This window comes from Pseudorca crassidens, chromosome 3, assembly GCF_039906515.1.
Source record: "Pseudorca crassidens isolate mPseCra1 chromosome 3, mPseCra1.hap1, whole genome shotgun sequence".
Taxonomy (NCBI): domain Eukaryota; kingdom Metazoa; phylum Chordata; class Mammalia; order Artiodactyla; family Delphinidae; genus Pseudorca; species Pseudorca crassidens.
This window is the reverse complement of record NC_090298.1, coordinates 94799883-94821683: the sequence shown is the minus strand read 5'-3', so window position 1 is coordinate 94821683 and position 21801 is coordinate 94799883. Positions and strand designations below refer to the sequence as shown.

General features: G+C 42.0%; 1 protein-coding gene across 2 annotated transcripts; it reads left to right on the top strand.

Moving 5' to 3' along the window:
* The first annotated feature begins 6903 nt into the window (after window positions 1-6903).
* On the top strand, window positions 6904-21063 carry TICAM2 (TIR domain containing adaptor molecule 2). Of its 2 annotated transcripts, none has more exons than XM_067731465.1 (2): window positions 6904-6997; window positions 20003-21063. In XM_067731465.1, exon 2 carries the CDS (start codon window positions 20058-20060, stop codon window positions 20763-20765), a length of 708 nt encoding a protein of 235 aa, XP_067587566.1. In that variant the 5' UTR covers window positions 6904-6997; window positions 20003-20057; the 3' UTR covers window positions 20766-21063. The 2 variants fall into 2 exon arrangements, with proteins under 2 accessions (XP_067587566.1, XP_067587567.1); XM_067731466.1 differs by lacking the exon at window positions 6904-6997 and adding an exon at window positions 8791-14094.
* The last annotated feature ends 738 nt before the right edge of the window (window positions 21064-21801 follow it).

The following is a 21801-nucleotide window of genomic DNA, read 5'->3' as shown; positions in this document are numbered from 1 at the left end:
TTGCAGAGCACAGACTCTAGGTGCTCAGGCTTCAGTAGTTGTGGCACATGGGCTCAGTAGTTGTGGCTCGTGGGCTCTAGAGCGTCGGCTCAGTAGTTGTGGCGCACGGGCTTAGTTGCTCCGTGGCATGTGGGATTTTCCCAGACCAGGGCTTGAACCCATGTCCCCTGCACTGGCAGGCGGATTCTTAACCACTGCGCCACCAGGGAAGTCCTGCTCTTTGTTCTTTGCTGTGTCTTTGAGCTTCCATCTGGAATAATTTTCCTTCCACCTGAAGAATACATTTAGAATTTCCTTTAGTGCCAGTCAGCTGGTTGCAAATGCACGTTTTTTTGGGTTTTTTTAATGTCTTCATTTTGGCTTCATTCTTGAAGGAGATTTTTGCTGGACATAGAATTCACTTGGGGATATCTTCTCATCGTCTTCTGGCTTCCATTTTGTTACTCTGAAGAAATCAGCTATCAGTCTTTTGCTCCATTGAAACTAATCTGTCTTTTTTCCTCTGGCTGCTTTCAAGATTTTGTCTTTGTATTTGATTTCCTGCTGTTTAATTATGCTGTGTTAAGTGAAAATTTCATTGTATTTTCCCACTTGGGTTTTATTAGGCATCTTGGATGAGCTGACATGTCAGTACTGGGACATTCTCAACTATAATCTCTTTAGATATTGCCTCTGCCCAATATTCTCTCTCCTGTCTTCTGGGGCCCTGAGTAAACATATGTTAGACCTTCTTGGTGTATTTCTTATATCTCTTCATTTTTCTTCTATATGTTCTATATTTATTTTCTCTGATCATCCTAGATAGTTTCTTCTTATGTAGCTTTTAAATCACAACTTCACTTTTCAGGTGTTTTTTTTTTTTTTTTTTTTTTTGCGGTACGCGGCCCTCTCACCGCTGTGGCCTCTCCCAATGCGGAGCACAGGCTCCGGACGCGCAGGCTCAGCGGCCATGGCTCACGGGCCCAGCCGCTCCGCGGCATGTGGGATCTTCCCGGACCGGGGCACGAACCCGTGTCCCCTGCATTGGCAGGCGTACTCTCAACCACTGCGCCACCAGGGAAGCCCTCAGGTGTTTTTAATTTGCAGTGAAACTCATTCATTGAGTTCATAATTTCTATTTTTATATTTTTTAATTCTGTTTTTCTGTTAGATTCTTTTTCTTATCTGCTCTGTTACTTTTTATGGTATCCAGTCCCTTGCTGCATTTTTCAGTAAGGATTTTATTTCCATGGATTACACTTTGTGTCTGAGAATCCCAATATCTATAGCCTGCTTTGGTTCTGTTTCTGCTGTCTGTAGTTCATGTTGCTTCTAGTTAATGCTGTCTTGGTTATTCTTCTACCTCATTATCTTTGATTGTTTGCATTAGAAACGTGGAAAAAAAAAACAGAAATAATGTAAGATCTAGGATGATTTTCTCTTCCCTAAGAGGTTTTTGTTTCTTTCTGCTGTGTACCTGTGGTCATTAGCAGTCTGGAACTTAGGCTTTAGATTTTATGGCCTTCCAGAGGGCCCACTGCACTGCAGTTTGTACCCTCACTCCAGGGTAGCGCCCTTGGGCTTCAGTGTAGAGCAAGGGGTGTTTCACCACTTTCGGTGAATACCAAACCCAACCATTGTCTTTCCAACTCTTGTTGATGACAGTACAACTCTGCTTCTCAACTTATTTCTCTAGATTGGCAGCCACCCGAAGGGCAAAAGTAGCTTCCTGAACTCAACCTCTTCCTGAATTTGATGAGGTAAATTCTGTCTTACGTCTTCAAGGTGCTTATTGTGTTTCTTCATATTTCATCTTAAGTGGAAACATTGGTCCAAGTGACCTGTTTTTTCATTACCCACCTCTAGAAATTCAAGGTTACATCTTGGTCATGAATAAGATATACAACATCTGTGCTTTCATTCTCTACTGTACATCACCCTTGGGTGACTCAAGGAGTTCCAGATAACCTCCAGATAGCATCCTTTTATCAGTGACTCATTTATTCATTCAGCAAATATTTATTTAGTGCCAAGTATGCTCTGTCCTTTTTTCTAGAAATAGAGATTCAGTGATAAACAAGAACTTAGTGTTTTGTTCTAGGAGACAGACAACAAGCCAGTTTTCATATGAGATGTTTTTAACCTGAGGTGAACCCTTTAAAATTATTTGCAAGGTTTAATATATATCTTCAGTCTTCTGAAGAGAGTTTGTAGTTTTCATCACATTCTCAAAGGAGTCCATGACTCAAAAAGTTGTATTAAAGAATCCCTGCTCTGTATGATATTAGAGTAATTTTAGCTCTTTCATATTAATATAAAGGTTTGAATTGTAAGCCTAATTTGTTATTTATTCCACATTGTGGGAATTGCAGAGCTGGACTTTAAATAAAGCTTTCTGTTATTTAATAGATGTTTGACTAAATGTCTGCTGTGTGCTAGGCAATGAGGATACTGAAGTAAATATGATAATTTATACCTTCAAGCATGTGCACATAGACCCCAAACAGAAAACCAGAAATCTTACCTAAAAATAATAGTTCTCAAGCATTGGTGGTGTAAGAATCACCTAGTCAACTTGTAAAAAACTGATCTTTCTCAGGTTCCTTCCCCTGAACCTGAGACTTTGATTCAGTACACCTGGATTGAATCTTGGACTTCCCTCCAGAATTCTGAGGCAAGTGTTTTTAAACCACATTTTGAGAAGTAATAATAGTAAATACTTTTGTAATACTATTGCCTGCTGTACTATGTTCTGCATTCAACATAATTTATTTACTTCTCTCAAGTAAATAAATTGTATTTATTATAACTATTATATTTAAAAACTGCTTTTTCCCATTTTACAGATTAAGAAACTGATGCACAGAACAGTTAAATTGACTTGACAAAGGTCACACAATTAGTGCTAGAACCAGGGTTCAAATGCAGATGTCTGCAGGGGCAGGCTTGTAGGGGCAAGCTTGTGTCTCCCTGTGTATATGCAGCCTCCCAGTCACGCAGAGATAAGTGAAGAGCCTATCTTGACCCTCAGTGGCTCTCTCATTTCCAGGATCTCCCTGTTAAATTTTTGGCCAAAAGAGAACTTAAATCCACTGGTCTGCTGCACACCTCACCTGAGATCATGACTTCAGGCTAACAGCTATGGGCTTTCTCCATTTATTTCCTCCCAAGGGTGCAATTTTTCTTGACAGCACCACTAGGTATGGACTTTTTGCCCTCTACCAAGTCAAGTTGGCTGCCTCCAGCTGTGGGGCTCCTGGCTTTCATTGCTGGCCTCATGCTGGTAGCACTGTTGCCCCAACAAAGCTGAGGAGTATATGGGGGTTGGGAGATAAGAGCAGCTTCTGGTTAGAATGCTGCAGATTCCCACTACTCCTACCCAAAATTCAGCAGAGTTTTTTAAAGTGAATAAATGGTTCTCAATTTGTTGTTTTCCTTTGGTCAATTTCCAGAGCCCTCAAATGATTGTTTTTGACAATTTTGTCCAGTTTATATTTGTTTGGGGGGGAGAGAATTTGATGATATCTTCACTGTCACTAGCAGTCCCTCCTATCCATTTTGTCAGGTCTGGGATTTGATTTTACCCCACTTACAATCTAATAAGTTAGCCTATTACTGTCTCATGGATTCTGGCAGAAGACACAAAACTCCTGGATCAGAGACAAAGGATTTCGTTACTCATGACACAGCCAGCAGCACTACTCTCAGCATATTTGCAATGGTTCCTCTTGCTCACAAGCCCCCTGTGGGTGACACGAGGCCCAGGTCCGTGCTACACGTGCAGTGGGTCTGTGTCACATCTGAGGAACACTGAGCTTAAGGAATCCACCACTTTTATAGCAAGCAGTAAGCAAGCTTGTTCTCTATCCTGGAAGGAGACAGTACCTCATATCTCAAGGTTGCTCACTGTAAATGCTACCCTAAGAAATGGCTCAGGTAAAGAGTAGTCAGGATCTTGCTCGTACTCAGTAAGACATAGAGGAACATAAGAGACACACGGGTAACTGTCTCTCCCAGTTCATTTCATCTAAATAGCTTATTGGAATGAAGTTGTTAATATCTTTCATATTTTAAATGTCATGATCTGTGGTGATGTTTCCTTTTTATTTCTACTATTGTTATTTGTGTCTTCTCTCTCTTTTTTTGATGACTAGTTTTACCAGCTGTTTATTAATTTTATTAGTCTTTTTCAAAGAACCATCTTTTGTTCTTGTTGATCCTCTGTTATTTTTTTTCTAATCTTGAATTTCTGGTCTTATTTTTATTATTTCTATCTTTTTATTTGGATTTCATTTCCTGGGGTTTTTTTCCTTCCCTAATTTCTTGATGTGGTTGTTTAGACAGTTGACTTTCTGGCTTTGTTTTCTGATATGCCCATTTAAGACCAGACATTTCCCTCTCATTGTATTTTAGCTATATCCCACAAGTTTTGATATTTAGTATTTTTAATAACATTCAAATCGAAATATTTTATGATTTCTGTTGTGATTTATTTTTTGACCCACGGCTTATTTTGAAATGTGTCATTTAATTTCCAGACATATAGGGGCTTTTCTCGTTTCTGTTTTTGTTTTTCAGATTAGTGGTTAGTGAACACATTCATATTATTTCAGTCTTTTGATTTGTTTTGATTTGCTTTGTGGAGACTTGCTCAATGGCCAAAAACATGGTCTGGTTTTGTTAATGTTCCATATGTACGTGAAAAGAATATGTGTTCTGAAACTGTATTGGGTGCCATAATCTGTATCTGTCAATGAGGTCAAGTTCATTAATCATGTTCAAATCATTTATATCCTTACCGATTGAGCTGTGAGTCTGATGGACATATGTAAGATAATCCAGGGAAATGGTAGAGTAAGTGAAAGAGGACAGTGGATCAAGACCCTGAAAACACGAGCATTGAATGCCAAGGGTTTCAAGGGTATGAAGCCACAGGAAAGACGTTTTACATGTCAGAGAAGCCATCTCTTTCCTGACTTAATTAGCACTCCTCCCCACTTTACTCTGCTTTCTTCCATTCATTCTTTTCAATGAATGGATCTGAAATTGTGCATAATGTCTGTCCTCTGTCTCCTGCTCTAGACTGCAAAATCTCCATGAGGACTGGGCCATCTCTGTCTTGTTCACACTATATCTAGTGCCTTTAGAAGACTCTAAATATTTGTGGCATAAGTGATTGGTGCATTTTCTTGACATGTATACTTGATAATTTGGGGAGAAAAATTTAACTTGTAACCAATTTGAAATTTTTTTTTAGTACAACATGTGAATATTTATGAAGAACAGTGCAAAATTTGGAGCAATTTAAAACATAAAATGAGACAATTCAAGTAAATTTGCCCTTGACATTAGTGACTTTAGGTTCACTTATGCATGTGATGTGGGTGATGAATGGGGAAGTAAATGTTTATCGCATTTGTCATTAGTGATATTTCAATGAAGAAGTTTGGAAAGCAGTGGTATGAAGGGTTGCCAGAGGAAGAGGCACAGGCGGAAGAGGCACAGGCAGAAGAGACTGGAAGAGGCACAGGCAGAAGAGACTGAAAGAGAAGAATTTTAACAAGTAGGATAAGCATGAAGGCCCCATGGGTTGTTAATATCAAGGAACTAGAGTATCTGGAGGAGACAATGATCAACCTTGTCAATTGCCAAAGGGAGATTAGGAAATGAAGGGGAAATAAAGGCAACAAAAAGTACCAGATTTAGTAACAGGGAGGCCACTGTTTACCTGAAAAGTCAATAGAGGGAGGAGGAGAAACCAGCTGTCAGTGGATAATGAATTGTATTGACATGATGGTTAATTGGGCATTTCACCAAGTAATTACTGTCTGCCAGTGCCACCTTCAATGGCCCATCCTCATGTTAGGTAGTGGGGAGAGGAAGAGAAAATAACTTAGCTCTACCAGTAGTAAGCCTCTAAGATCCAGGTATGGACCTTCAATTCCAATGTACTATTGTCTTCTCTGATGTTTAGTAATGGGGTTCTCCTCCTCTGGCAGTGAGTAGGGATTGCCTGAAAAGAAGGCGGGGGTGGGGTGGGGTGGGGTTGGGGGGGTATGTGGTTTTTGAACTGGGTTCTTTGGGAATGACTGGGATTGGGAGCCTGAGATAGATATGATAGATATGGTAGGATAACATATTTGGCTTTATCAGGCATTTTATCCTTCTTAGAATTACTCGGTTGCTTTTCTGTTCTCCCTAAATATTAAGCGGAGTTCCAATTTTGGCTGTGAAAAAGCCGGCTGTGAAAAAGAATCTGAGAAAGGAATCTTTCTCAAGGTGGCTTTTGGTTGGTGTTGAGAGTGGGGAGGTACTGATACGCCACCACCCCCAACCAGGGATGTGGTTGACTGCAGCAGTAGTCCGTGAGAGAACCCCAAAGAGAAAGGAAGGGCCAAGGGACCAACTTGGAGGGCCCAGAGAGTCGCTGTACCTCGGGAAAGGTCTTAGAGGGTTTGTTTGGGTGAGACTGGCTGTTTCCTCCCTTTGGAGTCTAGGGGCTTCTGTTGGGCGCCCCGGGCTCCGCTGCAGGCTCAATGCTGGGCGCGCTAGGTAGGCGCGGAAGCAGCGAATGCAGCTCCCAAGCCCGCACTCACGTCTGTAAGGAACAGACAGCTGAGTCCCTTTCCTTCCTGGCCTCCAAGGCGGGCCTCAAGGGACATTAAAAAAAAAGAGAGAAAACAAAATGCAGCGCAGGGACAATTATCCTGCGCGAGTTCCCCTCCTCCGCCCTCCCGGGCTCTCCTTCCCGCCGCCCAGAGACTTTCAGCCTCGTAAAACCCGTACTCCCTCCGGCGGGGCCGGCCTTGAAGGGTTAAGTGGCGGCGCGTCCCCGTGGGGAGGGGACTCGGCGGCCCCCTGACTTCCGCGCGGCCCGCGGCCGCGGGCGTGGGGCGGGGTCTGCGGCACGTAGTGGGCGGGCCGCCTCGCCTTCCCGACGCCCACGGGAAGTCCCGCAGCGCTCGGCGGGCGAGGAGGACGGAGCCACGGCGGAGCTGCTGCGCCGCCCGCCTCCCCGGCAAGTAGCGGGCGTCCGGGCGGGTGGGCTGGGGGCCGGGCAGGCGTGGGGGTGGGCGAGCCGGCCGTCCTTCCAGCAGAGTTGCCTCGCTCTGAAGGGAGCACACCCGCCAACTCTCTGCCTGTCTTTTAAGTTTCATTTTGATTAGGAAACCTATCTTTTAAAGAAACCTCAGAACCCTAAGCAAAGAGCCCAGCGTCTCAGAGGGCTTAAAGGTTCTGTGGGAGCCTCCTCCAGGCACACTTGAGCCAGTGCAGAAAGTTTTGGTTTTGGTTTGCTGATTTGGGATCTTGTCCCAAAGCTAATTTGGCTAAAAATAATTTGGGCTGGCAGCTGTGAGCTCGTTTTCAGAATTTTGTTAGTTAGGACCTCTCCAGTTTTTCATGGCAGTAAACTTTGGTTTTAAAAGTCTTTAAAAATAATCTTAAATAGTGCGTTGGTTATAAATAGAGATAAGCAACTCCATTTTATATCTCACTGAAATCAGAAAGTAGATGGTCATATATAGAATAATGCCTTACATTCTCTTGAAACAAAGTAAATGTTACTCAGAGTTCCAGCTGTATGTTTGGATGTCTTGCACCTCATCTGTTGAATCATTGGCTCCCTGTGGTATTTTTAAATTTATTCGTTTAACAAATACCTGCTGATAAATAACTCGCCTTTAAATAATCCCCACTAGACCAAACGTCTCCTCCTAGGTCCCACCCATTTCTTTGCTCCCTTTTACTTAAAAAGACAAAACAAAGAAAGAAAAGAAAGAGAATGAGAAAAAGCTCTTTGAAAGACTTGCCTCTAAGCCTTTATTTCTCCTCCTCCTGTTTCCTCCTCCACACTCTCATCTCAGGCTTTTTGTCTCCATCACCCCTATGTCACTTGTGAAATCCAGTGTCTGTGTACATTTCCACTTCCTGTGACACAGTTGTTCGCTCCCTCCTCCTTGATATTTTTTCTGCATTTGGCTTCCAGGTCACCACCACCTTCTTCTGCATTTCCTTTCACCTCACTGGTCACTCTTTCTGTGTCTCCAGGCTTTTCTTCTTTTCTCAACCACTGTTAGACTGCCACAGTGCTTGGTTCTTGGCCATATTCTCTTTTGAGCCATAACTTTCTCCCAAGGCAATTTCTATCCCAAGCCATATTTCATGCCTATAAATAACATCTATAAGCTGATGACTTCCAAATTTTTCTTTCTAGTTTTACTTCTGTCCTGAGCTCTAGACGCATGTGTTTAGCTATTTGCTCAACGTCTCCACTAGGAAGTCTGATCAGCATTTAAATGTAGTATGTCCAAACAGAATTACTGATACACACCCACCCAGTCCTCTTCTGTTTGCCCCTCACTTACCTTCCTTATCACAGGAAATGTTACTGCCATTCAGTGAGGCTGAAACTCTAGGGATCAACATCGACTCCTCTTTTCAGCTCTGACCGCACATCCAAGCATCCAGCAAACTCTGTTGACTCTACCTTGAAAACATAGCTCAATTTCGACCACGTATTATGTGCCCTCTCTTAACACAAACCACAATTCTCTTTTACTGGACGACTGTGAAGACTCTGATTTGGTCTTCCAGCTTCTACCCTTGCTTCTCTATAGTGTTTCTCCAAACAGCAGTGGTTTTTTAAAAATATCTAATCAGAACTTTCACGTCCCTTCAAAACCTGGTGGCTTCTTATCAGAATCATAAAAACCAAATTCTTACCATGGCTCAAAGCCCTGTGTCATCTCACCCCTGACTGATTCCCTGGTCTTATCTTCTGCTTCCCACCTGCCTCCCCCCGCCCCGCCCCCGGCCCCGACCTCTCAGCTGGAGTGGCTCTGATCTTGCTCCTGTTCTCCTTGCCTGCAGCAGGCCTCTGCTAGGCCATCGCAGGCTGTACACCTTCACTTTCCTCACTCCCCTGTTCACATACTGTCTCAGGGGTTACTGCCTTAGTCCTGGTAACATCTTCTTGTCACTGATCCTCTGGGTTGGTGGCTGTTAGATACTGAGCGCTGTTCTCTAATATTCCACGAAGCTTATGGCACCGTTAAATCCTTATTGGTTGCTAGGACTCTCTAATATTGAAAGTGCACAAGCAGCTTTCTCTTGAGTCTCACTTTGATAAAATGTGCAAGTTTGCCCTTACCGTCTGTGTTTTTATAAAATGTTGTTCCTGGTTTGGAGAAGGTTTGCCCTTTAAGGCTAGTTCTCATTCTTAAATATAGAAAATGAAAGGAAAATACTCTGTTTACTGGAAGGAATATGCAATATTTTTTTTCAGTTCCTTTGCTTCAGTGGGAAGCAGTAGTCTCTGATTCAGAGCGTTGTTGAGTGGTACCAGAAACAGGTAGTTTTAATGGGAAGAAGAAAAATGAAGGCACTTGTGCAGAGAATATTATACACGTCTTTAAGTTGTGTAGTGACTGAGCCAGTGTCAGAATAACAAGATTCATAGCAAGATTCAGTTCTCTTTTTAAAATATGTGGGAATGGAAATGAAAAACAATATTTTCATCTTCACGGAAAGCTGTTGGGGAATAAAAGACCGTTTAATTTACATAATGTTTATTTGTCATTTTAATCCCAAGCAACTAGTTCTGTGATGTTACCAGTAGAATAGGTACTATTAGGCTGGCCAAAAAGTTTACAGAAAAACCTGAATGAACTTTTTGGCCAACCCAATACCTTCCTCTCTTTTAAAAGAACAGAAAAACATTTTTTTTTCTCATTTCAGATTTGGGATTTCAGATGCTTGAATAAACATATATAATAGAAGATTAAATAAAATTTTAAAATAAAGGGATTTGGAATATGGAACAAAGAATAGGAGGGTTAAAGGAAAGCCATGAGGAAAATCATGATCAGATCTCCTGCCCCAAGCTTCTGTATGTTGATTAGACAGCACTCATCGACCTGGACCTTCCTAGCAGCTGAGAAAAGAGACAGGCTCCACAGGTGAAAAAGACGGTGCCCAGGGGAAGACCAGTTTGTGTATTTTTGTTTTTCTACCTGATAGAAGCAATTTTTTAAAAATTAATTAAACATTTACTTGCTCAAGGACCTGTTTTAGGTACTGTGGAGATGAATATTCTGCCTTCCAGTATGTGTAATTAAGTAAGATATTGGAGGACCCCTGTTGGGTTTAGAGTTAGCAAATCCAGACTATTGGAAAATTTTCATGTAGATTAAAAAAAAACAAAAACAGGAGATCGAACAGTTAAACCTGGAGGTGAGCTCAACCTATCCAAAATGTGCAGATATGACACATAAGGTATATACTATTTGAGGCATTAAGTGAATGTGACCTCTATTTAAAAACACAAAATCTAGAGAATAATGTATTTACTAAAAAATCTTCTTTTTTCCAGATTACATTATCATCGTAGAAAAAGGGTGTATAGATATAGATACATGTACATTCACACATCTACCATACACAGCTAACCAATGTTAACTTTTTGGTATACTTCATTCCAATCTATTTTCTCTATAGTTTGTTTTTACAAAGTTTTGCAGTATATTTTATTTTATAGTCTGTTTTTTCCACTTATTGTTATGGAAGCATTTTCTCATGTCGTTAAAATAATTCGTAACATTCGTAAACATTTTGATGATTTAATAGGGTTCAACCATATGAATAATATGACATAGTTTATGTTGCCATTCCCTACTTTTTGAACATTTTGATTGTGTACCTCCAATAGAATGTTGGCTAGCCTATGATACTATGTACAAGTTCTCTAATAAGAAAATATAGTCATGTAACTCATACTTCAGAATTGCAATAAAATGTTTCCATAGATCCTGTGACCGGAGAAAGCTGAGCAAGTTTGAGAAACAAAAAAACACACACATAGGGAACTGGGGGAGCAGAGGGAGGAAAAGCACGAGATAAGCTTGGAGCTGAAGGAGCCAGATCATGCAGGGCATCCTTGCCATATTAAGAAATTTTGATTCTAAGAGCAGTAGGAACCCATTGCAGGGGTGTAAATGGTAGTAATTTGATCAGTTGTATGTACTTAAAAAGATCGTTGTGGCTGCTGAGTGGAGAATGGATTAGACTGACCAAGAGTGGCTGTAGGAGACCGATTAGGAAGGAGCAGTGTAGTAGACTAGGGGAGAGATGTTGATCTAGAGTGAAAATGCAGTGGGGAGGGAAGCGGAACATTTTGAGATGTGTCTTACGGGTTGGCTTGCTGACAGCTTGGAAGTGAAAGTGTAGGAGTGGAAGGGGAAAGTGTCAGTGATGCCTGAGGTTTCTGGCTGTTGTAACTGGGCAGATGATGGCGCCATTTTCCATGGTGGAGAAGTCTGGGAAAATGAGGTGGAAGCTACCTCCCAGGCCAGCAAGGAAGACAAGTTAAAAGTGCTGTACGACACATATTATAAGAACTATGAGCAAGATATTATGGGCAGCCGGAGGAGGAGTACTTAACCTGGAGATCAAAGGAAAAGCATTCTGCCAAATATGACCCTTGAGCTGTATCTTGAAATGAATGTACCATGTTTATATTCCCACAGTTTTAAAAAATGTAACGTAATTGCTCATTAAAAAATCCATACATTTGGATAGAATGGTCCCTATTCTGATTGAGTCAATAATTTATATGCTAGGGATGATAAAGAGCTATCTGTTCAGCTATCTCTCAACTTGAAAAACTGTTAGGTCTCATATTTGGAATTGTCTAATTTCATTCATTCATTCAGAAGGTATTGTTGAATGCTGGCTATGTGCAAGACTCTGGAGATACAGTGACAAGCAAGACAGATTTGGTGTTAATTCTGATAGAGTTTACAGTCTAATGGGAAAGATGAGAAACTAAGCAGATACTCAAACATGTAATTAATTGTAGTGTGACTAGAGCCATGAAGGGAAGATATAGGGTTTTAGACTCCTACAGATCCTTAACATTTCTAATGCAGGCTTTGGTACCTAAAATGAAAAACACAGGCACTAGCTTAGTTAGACTGTAAGTGTCAATGGGTAGTATTTGATAATTAATCCTTTCCTTTATACTGGGCCTTTGCTATCCTTATGGATTCTGTGCAAGTCCCAAAAGAAGAAAATCAATAAATGACAGCTGACTCTCAATAATGTTATTTCAATAAAGAACAGGTGGATTCAAATTCTACCCATCCTATTCCTGAAGATATTGATCACCCTAGTTGGGATTTTATTTTAATAAAATATTTCCAGTATGAAGAAGTCTGAAAGAAAAGTCTACACGTTCCTTGTCTGGCTGGCTCAGGTCTATTCTGTTGGGTCCTGACAATAAATACCACGGGCGATACAGGCCACACGGCTCCTGTTGGAATTCTTCAACTCTGCCTCTGTAGCATGACATTTGCCATAGGCAATACAGAAATGAATAGGCATGGCTGTCTTCCAGTAAAACTTTACTTATAAAAACAGGTGGCACACCATGTTTTGCTGCTGACCTGCTGTAGATCCCTGGCCTGGATTTGGATGTTGTATCAATCATAGTTTTGTTGCAGAGAACAGAGTCTACTATAGCTAGTTGAAGCAGGAAAGTGTGCATTAGAGGATATTACAAAATGTACAGTATCACTGGGTAAGTTGAAGAGCTAGAGTCCAGGTTGAGTTTCTAGGAATACCTCAGACCACCACCTACCGTACGGGTGTAGTGGCGCTGGAGCTTTTTAAAATTTATTTATTTATTTTTGGCTGCGTTGGGTCTTCGTTGCTGCGCGCGGGCTTTCTCTAGTTGCGGCAAGTGGGGGCTACTCTTTGTCACGGTGCGCGGGCTTCTCATTGAGGTGGCTTCTCCTGTTGTGGAGCACGGGCTCTAGGCACACGGGCTTCAGTAGTTGCGGCATGGGGACTCAGTAGTTGTGGTGCGTGGGCTCTAGAGTGCAGGCTCAGTTGCTCCGCGGCATGTGGGATCTTCCCGGGACCAGGGCTTGAACCCATGCCCCCTGCATTGGCAGACGGATTCTTAACCACTGCGCCACCAGGGAAGTCCGGAGCTGGAGCTTTTGCCACAACCATGAAACCTCCCGCCCGATCAGCAAGCTGCCAGCTCTGAATCACACCAACTCTGCTAGAGCCTTAACCAGCAAAGTCACTGCCTCATGCTCTGCCTCCCTTCATATTTAACTCACACTAGTAAGTACATCTGATTGGCAGAACTTAAATTACATCCAGAACCCTAGCTTCAAGGAAGTCTAGGAAATAGAGCTTTTAGTACTTGTGGCACAGGAAGTACAGGGAGGTTCACTAAAAGGAAGTTGGAATAAGTTTTGCGTGAGCAAATCTGCAGGACCTGTTACAGAACGCCCCTTTGGCTACTTAATATCCATACCTTCCCTTCTTTCCATACCTAAACCTCCAGCAAGAAATGTGCTCTCTTACAATATAATGCAGCCATCCCTGATTTTAAAAAAAGCAAAGAGCACTCACCTTCTCCCAAGAAGCTAAAACCCAAAGTTCTGTAGGTCACCACATCATCTGCAGTATTCATCACAGACATTACCCCGGGACCTAGCACCCTCAGGAGTTAGGTGGCCTCTCTCCTCTCCCAGGGAAAGGGGGAGTAGGAGAGAGAGCTGCCCAGTGACCAAGAGGAGAACAGCTCAGCTCTAAGAAGCTCCCATCCATACTTTTCATCCTTTCTCTCTACTAGCCAGTTCCCTCCGTTTCCAAGCATTCCGAGTTTCTCCTCTCTTCATGCAATCCTCTCCCCACCCTATGTTCGTTTGTAGCTGTTGGCTTCTTTCCTTCTTAGCTAAGCTTTCCCCTCCCCCGCCCCCTCATCCTCTAGACTCTTGAGCATACTGGTGACTCCCACCATCCCCTGTAACTGCTCCGGTGAACCTCGAGGGGCTCAATGCCTTGGACGCCGACCGCTGCTCGAGGTACTCTCCTGCCTTGGCTTCCGGATTCTGTGCCTGATTTTCCTGCTGCTCGGGTGCCACTCCTCCCTCTCCTTTATGGGTCCCCCTCCTCCAGGTGCCCCTCAGGCATTGATTCTGTCTTCAGCTCTCTTCTTTCTCTTTTCTTTCTACTTGTTTTCAGTTATTCACAGATTTGAGCTAGTGTCAAGGTTTTATCTCCCATCAAGATGCTCTCCTCAGCCTCGGACCTACATGTGTAAGTACCTATTGGACAGCTCCTCTTCCAGGTCACAGGCACCCTAAGCTCCCTGTGTCCCAAACTGGATTAACTGGTCAGCTACATCCAGCCCCCACACCCTGCTTGTCTCAGCAAACGACTCAGCGAATGTAACAAGGCATAGACTTGGGAAGCATACTTGATCCTTCTTTCTTTGTCACCCTCCCAACCCCTGGCACCTCCTACATATCTTCATCTCCACCATACCTTCCTCAGTTCAGGGCTCTGCTTTCTCATCTAGGTTACTGTGACAGCCTCTCAACTGATTGTTCTCCCCATCCAGGGCCTTACAGTCCTTAAGCCTAGTCTCCTTACTCTTGTCTAAAACAAGTCAGATCGTGTCACTCCCCTGCTTAATACCCACCAGGGGCTCTCTGTCTGCCAACACGATCAGGTTCAAAGTCCTGAACCAAGTAAACTAGGTTCCTTACTCACTCTAATCCTTTTTATCTCTCCATCCTTATCTCTCACCACTATCCTCTCCCCTCTCACCCCTGCATATTTGGACTTGAGCCATCTAAACACCTGGTGCAAAATGATCCTAATACACTGTGCCCTCTGGTGCTTCAGTGTTTTTTTTTTTGCAAGTGCCGCTCCCGCTGCCTGGAAACCGTCCGCCTCTCGGCCTTACTGATGCAGTGCTCCCCACTGCGTGTCCATCCTGAGTGCTCTGGTAGCACCTGTTATTTGAAGGAAGCAGCAGTGCAATGAGTCCTAATCATCTGCTTATCCTGGGTCCACATCCCGAAAACCCAGCAGGTCTTGGTGCAGAGTACGTTTTCGACAACCCTTATTAATAATGACAAAACCTATTTATTAATTGAATTAAGGGAAGAAACTATTAATTTTGTATGTATTTCCCACAAGATGGTGCTATTCAGATAGGAAAGACAACTGAAAAGTTCTCCAGGGCTAAAGGATCCAAGTACTAGATGCCTAAATGTTCGTTAAATGTGTGAAATTTCAGAGGCAGTGATTTAAACACATAAGCTTTTTCTGTGGTAAATGCATGGACAGATTGAAAATGGTTTATGCATATGTATTTTATTATCAAATTATTACTGATCATTGTTTTACTTAACTGCTTTTTGGGAGCCTCTCTTCCCAAGTGGTCAAAATTTTTTTTAAATGGAAACAGTAACTCTTAATTCTAGGGCAACAAACTTTTAAGGAGGGCTGTATTTGGGTTTTTCAGAGATACAGGACCAGTAGGTTTTATAGAGAGAGAGGGAGGGAGCGTGGGAGATTCATTTTAAGGAATTGGCTCATGTGACTGGCGGGGCTGGCAGGTCCCAAATCTGCAGGGCTAGAAACAGACAGGAGGTGACTGCAGTCTTGAGTCTGAAGGCTGGAAACTCAGGTGGAGTTTCTATGTTGCCATCCCAAGGCAGAATTCCTTCTTCTTTGAGGAACCTCAGTATTGCTCTGGCCTTCATTTATTGAGTAAGTTCCACCCACACTATGGAGGGTAATCTTTACTCAACGTCTACTGCTTTATTTATTTAAAAAAATAGAAATATAGTTGATTAATACAATATTATATTAGTTTCAGGTATACAGCAGAGTGATTCATTATTTTTACAGTTAAAGTCTACTGCTTTAAGTGTCAGTCTCACCTAAAAAATACCTTCAGAGCGACATCTGGACTGGTGTTTGGCCAAACAACTAGACACCATAGCCTAGCCCAGCTGACACATAGAGTTGACTCTCACAAAGGTCTTGGTGAGGAAAGTAAACTTTGTATGAAAGAGAAATTCACACTGAAGTTTCAGTTTTTAGTTTGGGACAGGGGAGAGAGGGCTGATGGCTGTAACCACCCTGAGGAACCTCCTGGGAAATTTCTGCATGGAGAGGGGCTGTCCTGGGATAGGACCCAACGGGTGCTGCCCTCACTCTCCTCCAGCCACAGAAGTCTTCTGCTGGGAGCAAGAGTACACACAGACACTAATCGGCATTGGGTGGGGCTGAGGAAGAATAATAACCTTGTGGACATGGTAATCTCACCTCAGTAGCCTCCATCCTGTATCATTTATACTGCAAAATGAGATTGAGGTTTGGGGCAGTCCTAAGGAAGGGGTTGTGCTTCCTCTTTTACTGAGAACAATGAAACAGTCAAAGGGAACTTCTGCAGGTGTCCTCTGCCACACCGACTCACCCCCCTGTAGGCACACAGCTTAGTTCTGCCTTCTCTTATTGCTACTAAAGTGAAACCGTAAAGTTTTCTTTAGCTTCTTTGTTATGTGTTTAATAACAATATTAACTGCTGACATTTATGGAGCACTCTTCTAAGCCATTTGATCTTTGTAAAAACCTTAAAGGTAGGTATTATCACCATTTTACACATGATGAAATCAAACGCAGAGATACACGTACAGTAATTTGTACAAAGTCTTGCAGTTTTTTTTATAGTAGGGCTGGGATTTACATTCAGGCAGTCTGATTCCAGAGCACGTAGTCTTAATGAGAATGGAATTTTTTATTTGTCTCTTGCATGCTCTGATTCTTCTTCTTTCTTATTTCCTGTAACATATGTGCGCACTTGCCCAGTGTGCATATATGCCATGCTGTTCTTTTCATCTTACTCTTATTGAATGTGGGGGGATTCCTTTGGCACCTTTGTTTGCCTAGATATAGAGTGAATACATTCTGGACTCTTTCCTTCTTATCCTGGACCTGTTGATCTTCCCTTCAGAACTTCAGTTTAAGGGCTCCATTCTGATGGGTTGTATCTTTCCACATTTCTGTTGCCCTGAAGGGATGTGATTAGCTCAGTTGGGCTGTGGTCAATAGTAATTGGTAGTTTTGGTCTTAGATCTTTTCTGGGGCAATGGATGGAGGTGGAGGTGTCATTCTGTCAAGTGAAAAGCAAAACCAAACCGGAAAAGGTTCAATCTTACAGAGAGCGATTTGGCCAAATCTATCACTATGACAAATGCATTTGTCCTTTGATACAGAAATCCTGTTTAGGGCAATTATTCTGCAGATGACCGTGCACATAAATGACCTTTGTACAAAGTTATTCATTGCCGCATTGTTCATGATAGTAGTAGACTGGAAACAAATCACATACTGAAGAACGGGACAGTTATGGTACATTCACATGCTACGAGATTATGTAAATAAGAGGAGGTTCTCCGTGTGCTGATATGGAAGGCTCTGAAGTTATATTACTAAGGGAAAAAGCCATCTACTGTCTATCTGTCTATCTACTTACCTACCTACTGCTGTTTGGCAGTGTATGTGTATATATACATTAATACTTTTTTTAAAAAAAGGAAAGAAAAAATATATGTATTCATGAGGAAATATTGGAAGGATACAGGAAAAACTAATAAAAGCGGTCACCAGTAAGAGGCCATGGGGGCAACAGGATGGATGGGAAAGACAAGGATGGGAGTGGGACTTTTCAATATAAATATTTTCAAAGTTTACCCTTCTAAAAAAGTAAATAAAAAAATGTACACACACACACACACACACACACACACACGTTTTTATTCCTGTGAACAGTGATCCTGTGTGCCTCTCCCTTGCAGCCACCTTCACTCTCCTCCCGCTTAGATGAGGGGAAGGAGCTGAAATCTCAGTGTTTTAACCCTGATGCTAACTGTCCCTGTTGGAGGAGGAGGACATTGAAGAGGCTTTGCAGGATTCTCTGTGCCACCCTTCTCCCCTCCCCTATTTCTTTCTGCGTTCCCTGCCTTCCTTCTGTTCTCTTTGTTGATGGAGTTAATTAGCTCAGGGTGAGCACAGTCAGGTTCTCCACGCTTCCTTCCAGCCTTGAGAACCCCTGTGAAGAATCTGGACCACTTCCCCATCTCTGACTCATGTGGTGGTGGGAAAGGTAGATCTCCAGCGCAGAACTTCCCGCATCTTTTCCCCTTGGCTAACTCCTTACTCTCCTCTCCAAATTAGAAGGTTATGGTGAAGTTTTCAGACATTGTCACTAATTTTCTTCTCGCTGGTCTGCTTCGGGTGGGGGGTGGGGGTGGGCAGGAGTGCTTGGGAGTTGGAACAGCACATTGTAGATTTCTGGAGTATTTTGCTGTTTTTTGCTGACCAGTGTTTAAGAAAAATGAGACGTAAAATTGTAATTTTTATTCATAATGTAATTCTTTGGTTGTTTATTTTTATTTATCTCAAAAGATTCTGTGTTCTGACTCAACATACCATTTTACCTTAGAAGTTTTCAACACTTTTTAGTGAAAATCTTTTATATTACTTCACATGCACTCATCTGCAGCAACTAGTGATTAAGATAATGAAGTTAAGTTGGTTTAACAAACCTATCTCAACGAATAAGTGAAGATCATTTTAATTGATGCTTTAATAGATTTCTCTGGATAGTTTTTTTTTTTTTAATTCAGGGGAAACTTCTTTCGCAATTCTGCATGGTAAAACTTTTTTCATGATACAATAAAAAAGTCAGCAGTTAATCCTAACCAGTGAAGAGAGTCTGAGTTCATTTAGGTTTATTAATTGGGATATCAATAGCATTGGAGGGTTGTCATGCCTTAGACTACCACTTGGTGGCTGGCACAGTATACTGTGGATCAGAACCTGAAGTACAGACAGAATAAATGACAGGCAATAGCCAGCAATTCCTTCACTATTCAGAGGCAGTAGCAAACCCTTTCACTCCATATATACATTAGAAAAAAATTCTGTGTTTTTCCTTGTTTTTTCTTCCCATAACAGTTTTTCACCATTTTTGCTGAATGGTTTCTTCTAAACCTGAAATATTTTGGTATACGTAGCTATGTTACTTAGGTCATAATGAATAAAATTCTGATTTCTTCTTGAACTCTGGTCTTTGCCAACGAACAATAAATAAAAATGCTTTAGAATATAGCCTATGGGCCCATAGTTTGAAAACATGGAATTTGTAATTATCTATTCTAAATTTTCTGTCTTTTGATAAAAAAGAACCCCCCTTGAAACTGCCTGTTTGGGGGTTATATTAACAACACTGCCAACATTATCTGAAGATTTATTTAAATTAGATTTACATGGAGTACCTTTCTTTCACAGCTGATCTAATTCTTACACTCTGAATTTAGGATCTTTAAAATAAAAGAACAAGTATAGACTACAGTGATTATTTGTTAATTTCACTGGTGAAAATCACAAGGCTTTGTTTCCAGATTTCACTTCCAAACCAAGATGTTAATTTCTCCCTAGGTGAATAAATGTTTTCTTAAGTATTCCCAAGATTAGCTGGAAAATATATTCCTTACTTTTCACAATCCTTATTACAGTTTCTGCACGAGCCCCACTACAACATGGCCTGATCCTAGACAAACAAAAAGGCTCTGAACCCATGAATTCTGGGCAACAAGTCATTTGACATTTCAGATCTTCTCTTTGTTCTGAGTCAGTAGAGCTGCCTGCTAGCCACCTTTAGGATATTTGTATTCTGTTTTGTATTTGTGTTTGATACAAAAACAAATTTTGTGTTTAATGTTGGAATATTTGGTTTCTTTAGGTTTTCCTGTTTCTAGCTTACACAGTAATTTGGTTATGGAGAAGTTGGATTTAAACTCCATATGGGTAGAGTTGATATGGTACCTTTTCTCTAAAATACCAAAGTAATTTATTTTAATTTGGAGGTTTATAGTGTGGTTATAATACGATTTAAAATTTCCAAATGTCTCCTGTTATATTAAACTGGACCCTCTGTTTAACTTACCTTTGACTACCTGTGGTAGCCCTTGTGAAGCTCAAAAAAGACCAGTGATTTCATTTCCCAATGATCTGTTTGGCAATTCTTTCTTAGAGAACTTTATATTATAATCTTTTTGAGGTTTTCGGGGTGAATGAAATTTTCCATTTTTAATGTTTTGATTAAGTTTACGGTATTCTTCTGCTTTGTTATTTCTCCTTTTAGAATGAAATGAAATGCTGAGAAATAAAGCTTTCCTATTCTGATTTGGATCTTTATAATGGGTATCGGAAAGTCTAAAACGGATCCCTGCCCTCTTTCTCTCACTTGGGGTAAAAGCCACAGTGTGGACACGAGTCAAAGACAGCACAAGTCAGATTCCAAGAAATCTGAAGAAACGTCCCTGAGTGACGCTGCTGCTCATAGCAATACAGCAGAGATGCCAACAGGGGAGCAGGAGGGAGCCAAGGGAGTGGAGGAGATGCCAGAAGAGGAAGCAGAAGAAGAGGTGTTCCTCAAATTTGTGATACTGCATGCTGAAGAAGACACAGACGAAGCCCTCCGAGTCCAGAATCTTCTGGAAAATGACTTCGGCATCAAACCTGGAATAATCTTTGCTGAGATGCCATGTGGCAGGCAGCATTTACAGAATTTGGATGATGCTGTCAATGGGTCTGCCTGGACAATCTTATTATTGACCAAAAACTTTTTAAGAGATACCTGGTGTAAGTTCCAATTCTATACGTCCCTCATGAACTCTGTTAACAGGCAGCACAAGTACAACTCCGTCATCCCCATGCGGCCTCTGAACAACCCCCTGCCCCGAGAAAGGACTCCCTTTGCTCTGCGAACCATCAACGCCCTGGAGGAAGAAAGTCGTGGCTTTCCTACACAAGTGGAAAGGATTTTTCAGGATTCTGTATATAGGATACAGCGGGCTATATGGAAAGAGACCAGAAATACGGTACAAAGGCAATTTATTGCTTGACACGGAACACACAACACACAACAGGCTCTTGTTTTGTAAAACAAATGATTTATCTCCACTTGAGAAAGCAAATTTCTAGGAAGAGTTTAGATGAAAGAGAACCTTACTCTTACAGAAACTTATGGAGCCCAAGAAAGATAAATTTCTGCAGGACAGTCTATAGAATTGTGGTACTTTTCAATGTTTCCATAAACTTGAAATTGTCAGAGTTTCAAGAACTGTTTCCAAAAAAAAAAAAAGAACTGTTTCCTCTCAGTTTTCCTAGTTCATGATTACAACAAAGGATATTTTAAATTCATATTCCTCGTATTGAACTTGATCAAAACCTTATATGATAGACATTTAAAAAATACAATAACACTGATTTTGTTCTCAAAGGAACCGCAGAAGAAAATGGCCTCGAGAGATCCGAGCGCCCTCACTTTCGAGGCACCTCTCATGAATGTTGCAATAAAGTGTTCCCGGTGTTGTCACCCAGAAATAGGGATAGCCAGACTAGAACATTTAGAATGTTGAGTGCTGATAAATATGAAACCCAAAATAGATGTGAGAATGGTAGGGCTCTTTAAAAGAATCCAATCAGGGGCTGCCCTGGTGGCGCAGTGGTTGAGAGTCCGCCTGCCGGTGCAGGGGATGCGGGTTCGTGCCCCGGTCCAGGAGGATCCCACCTGCCGTGGAGCGGCTGGGCCCGTGAGCCATGGCCGCTGAGCCTGCGCGTCCGGAGCCTGTGCTCCGCAACAGTGAGAGGCCCGCGTACGGGGGACGGGGGACGGGGGACGGGGGGCGGGGGGGGGGGGAGAAGAATCCAATCAAATGTGTTTCCTTTCTGTTGGAGTTTGCATATTTGGAGGCAGTTCCCACCACTGATTAGTGGCCCATTTGATGGTATTGTGGTCAGGGACTTCGTGCCTGGTGTTGACATGACTCCTGGAGCTGGAAGCTCTCCATTGTTGGTCATTGTGTGTGACCAGGAGCTTCTGAAAGGTGTATGTATCCTAGGCCAGATGTTCTCCTTTAAAATCAATAACCTCTCCTA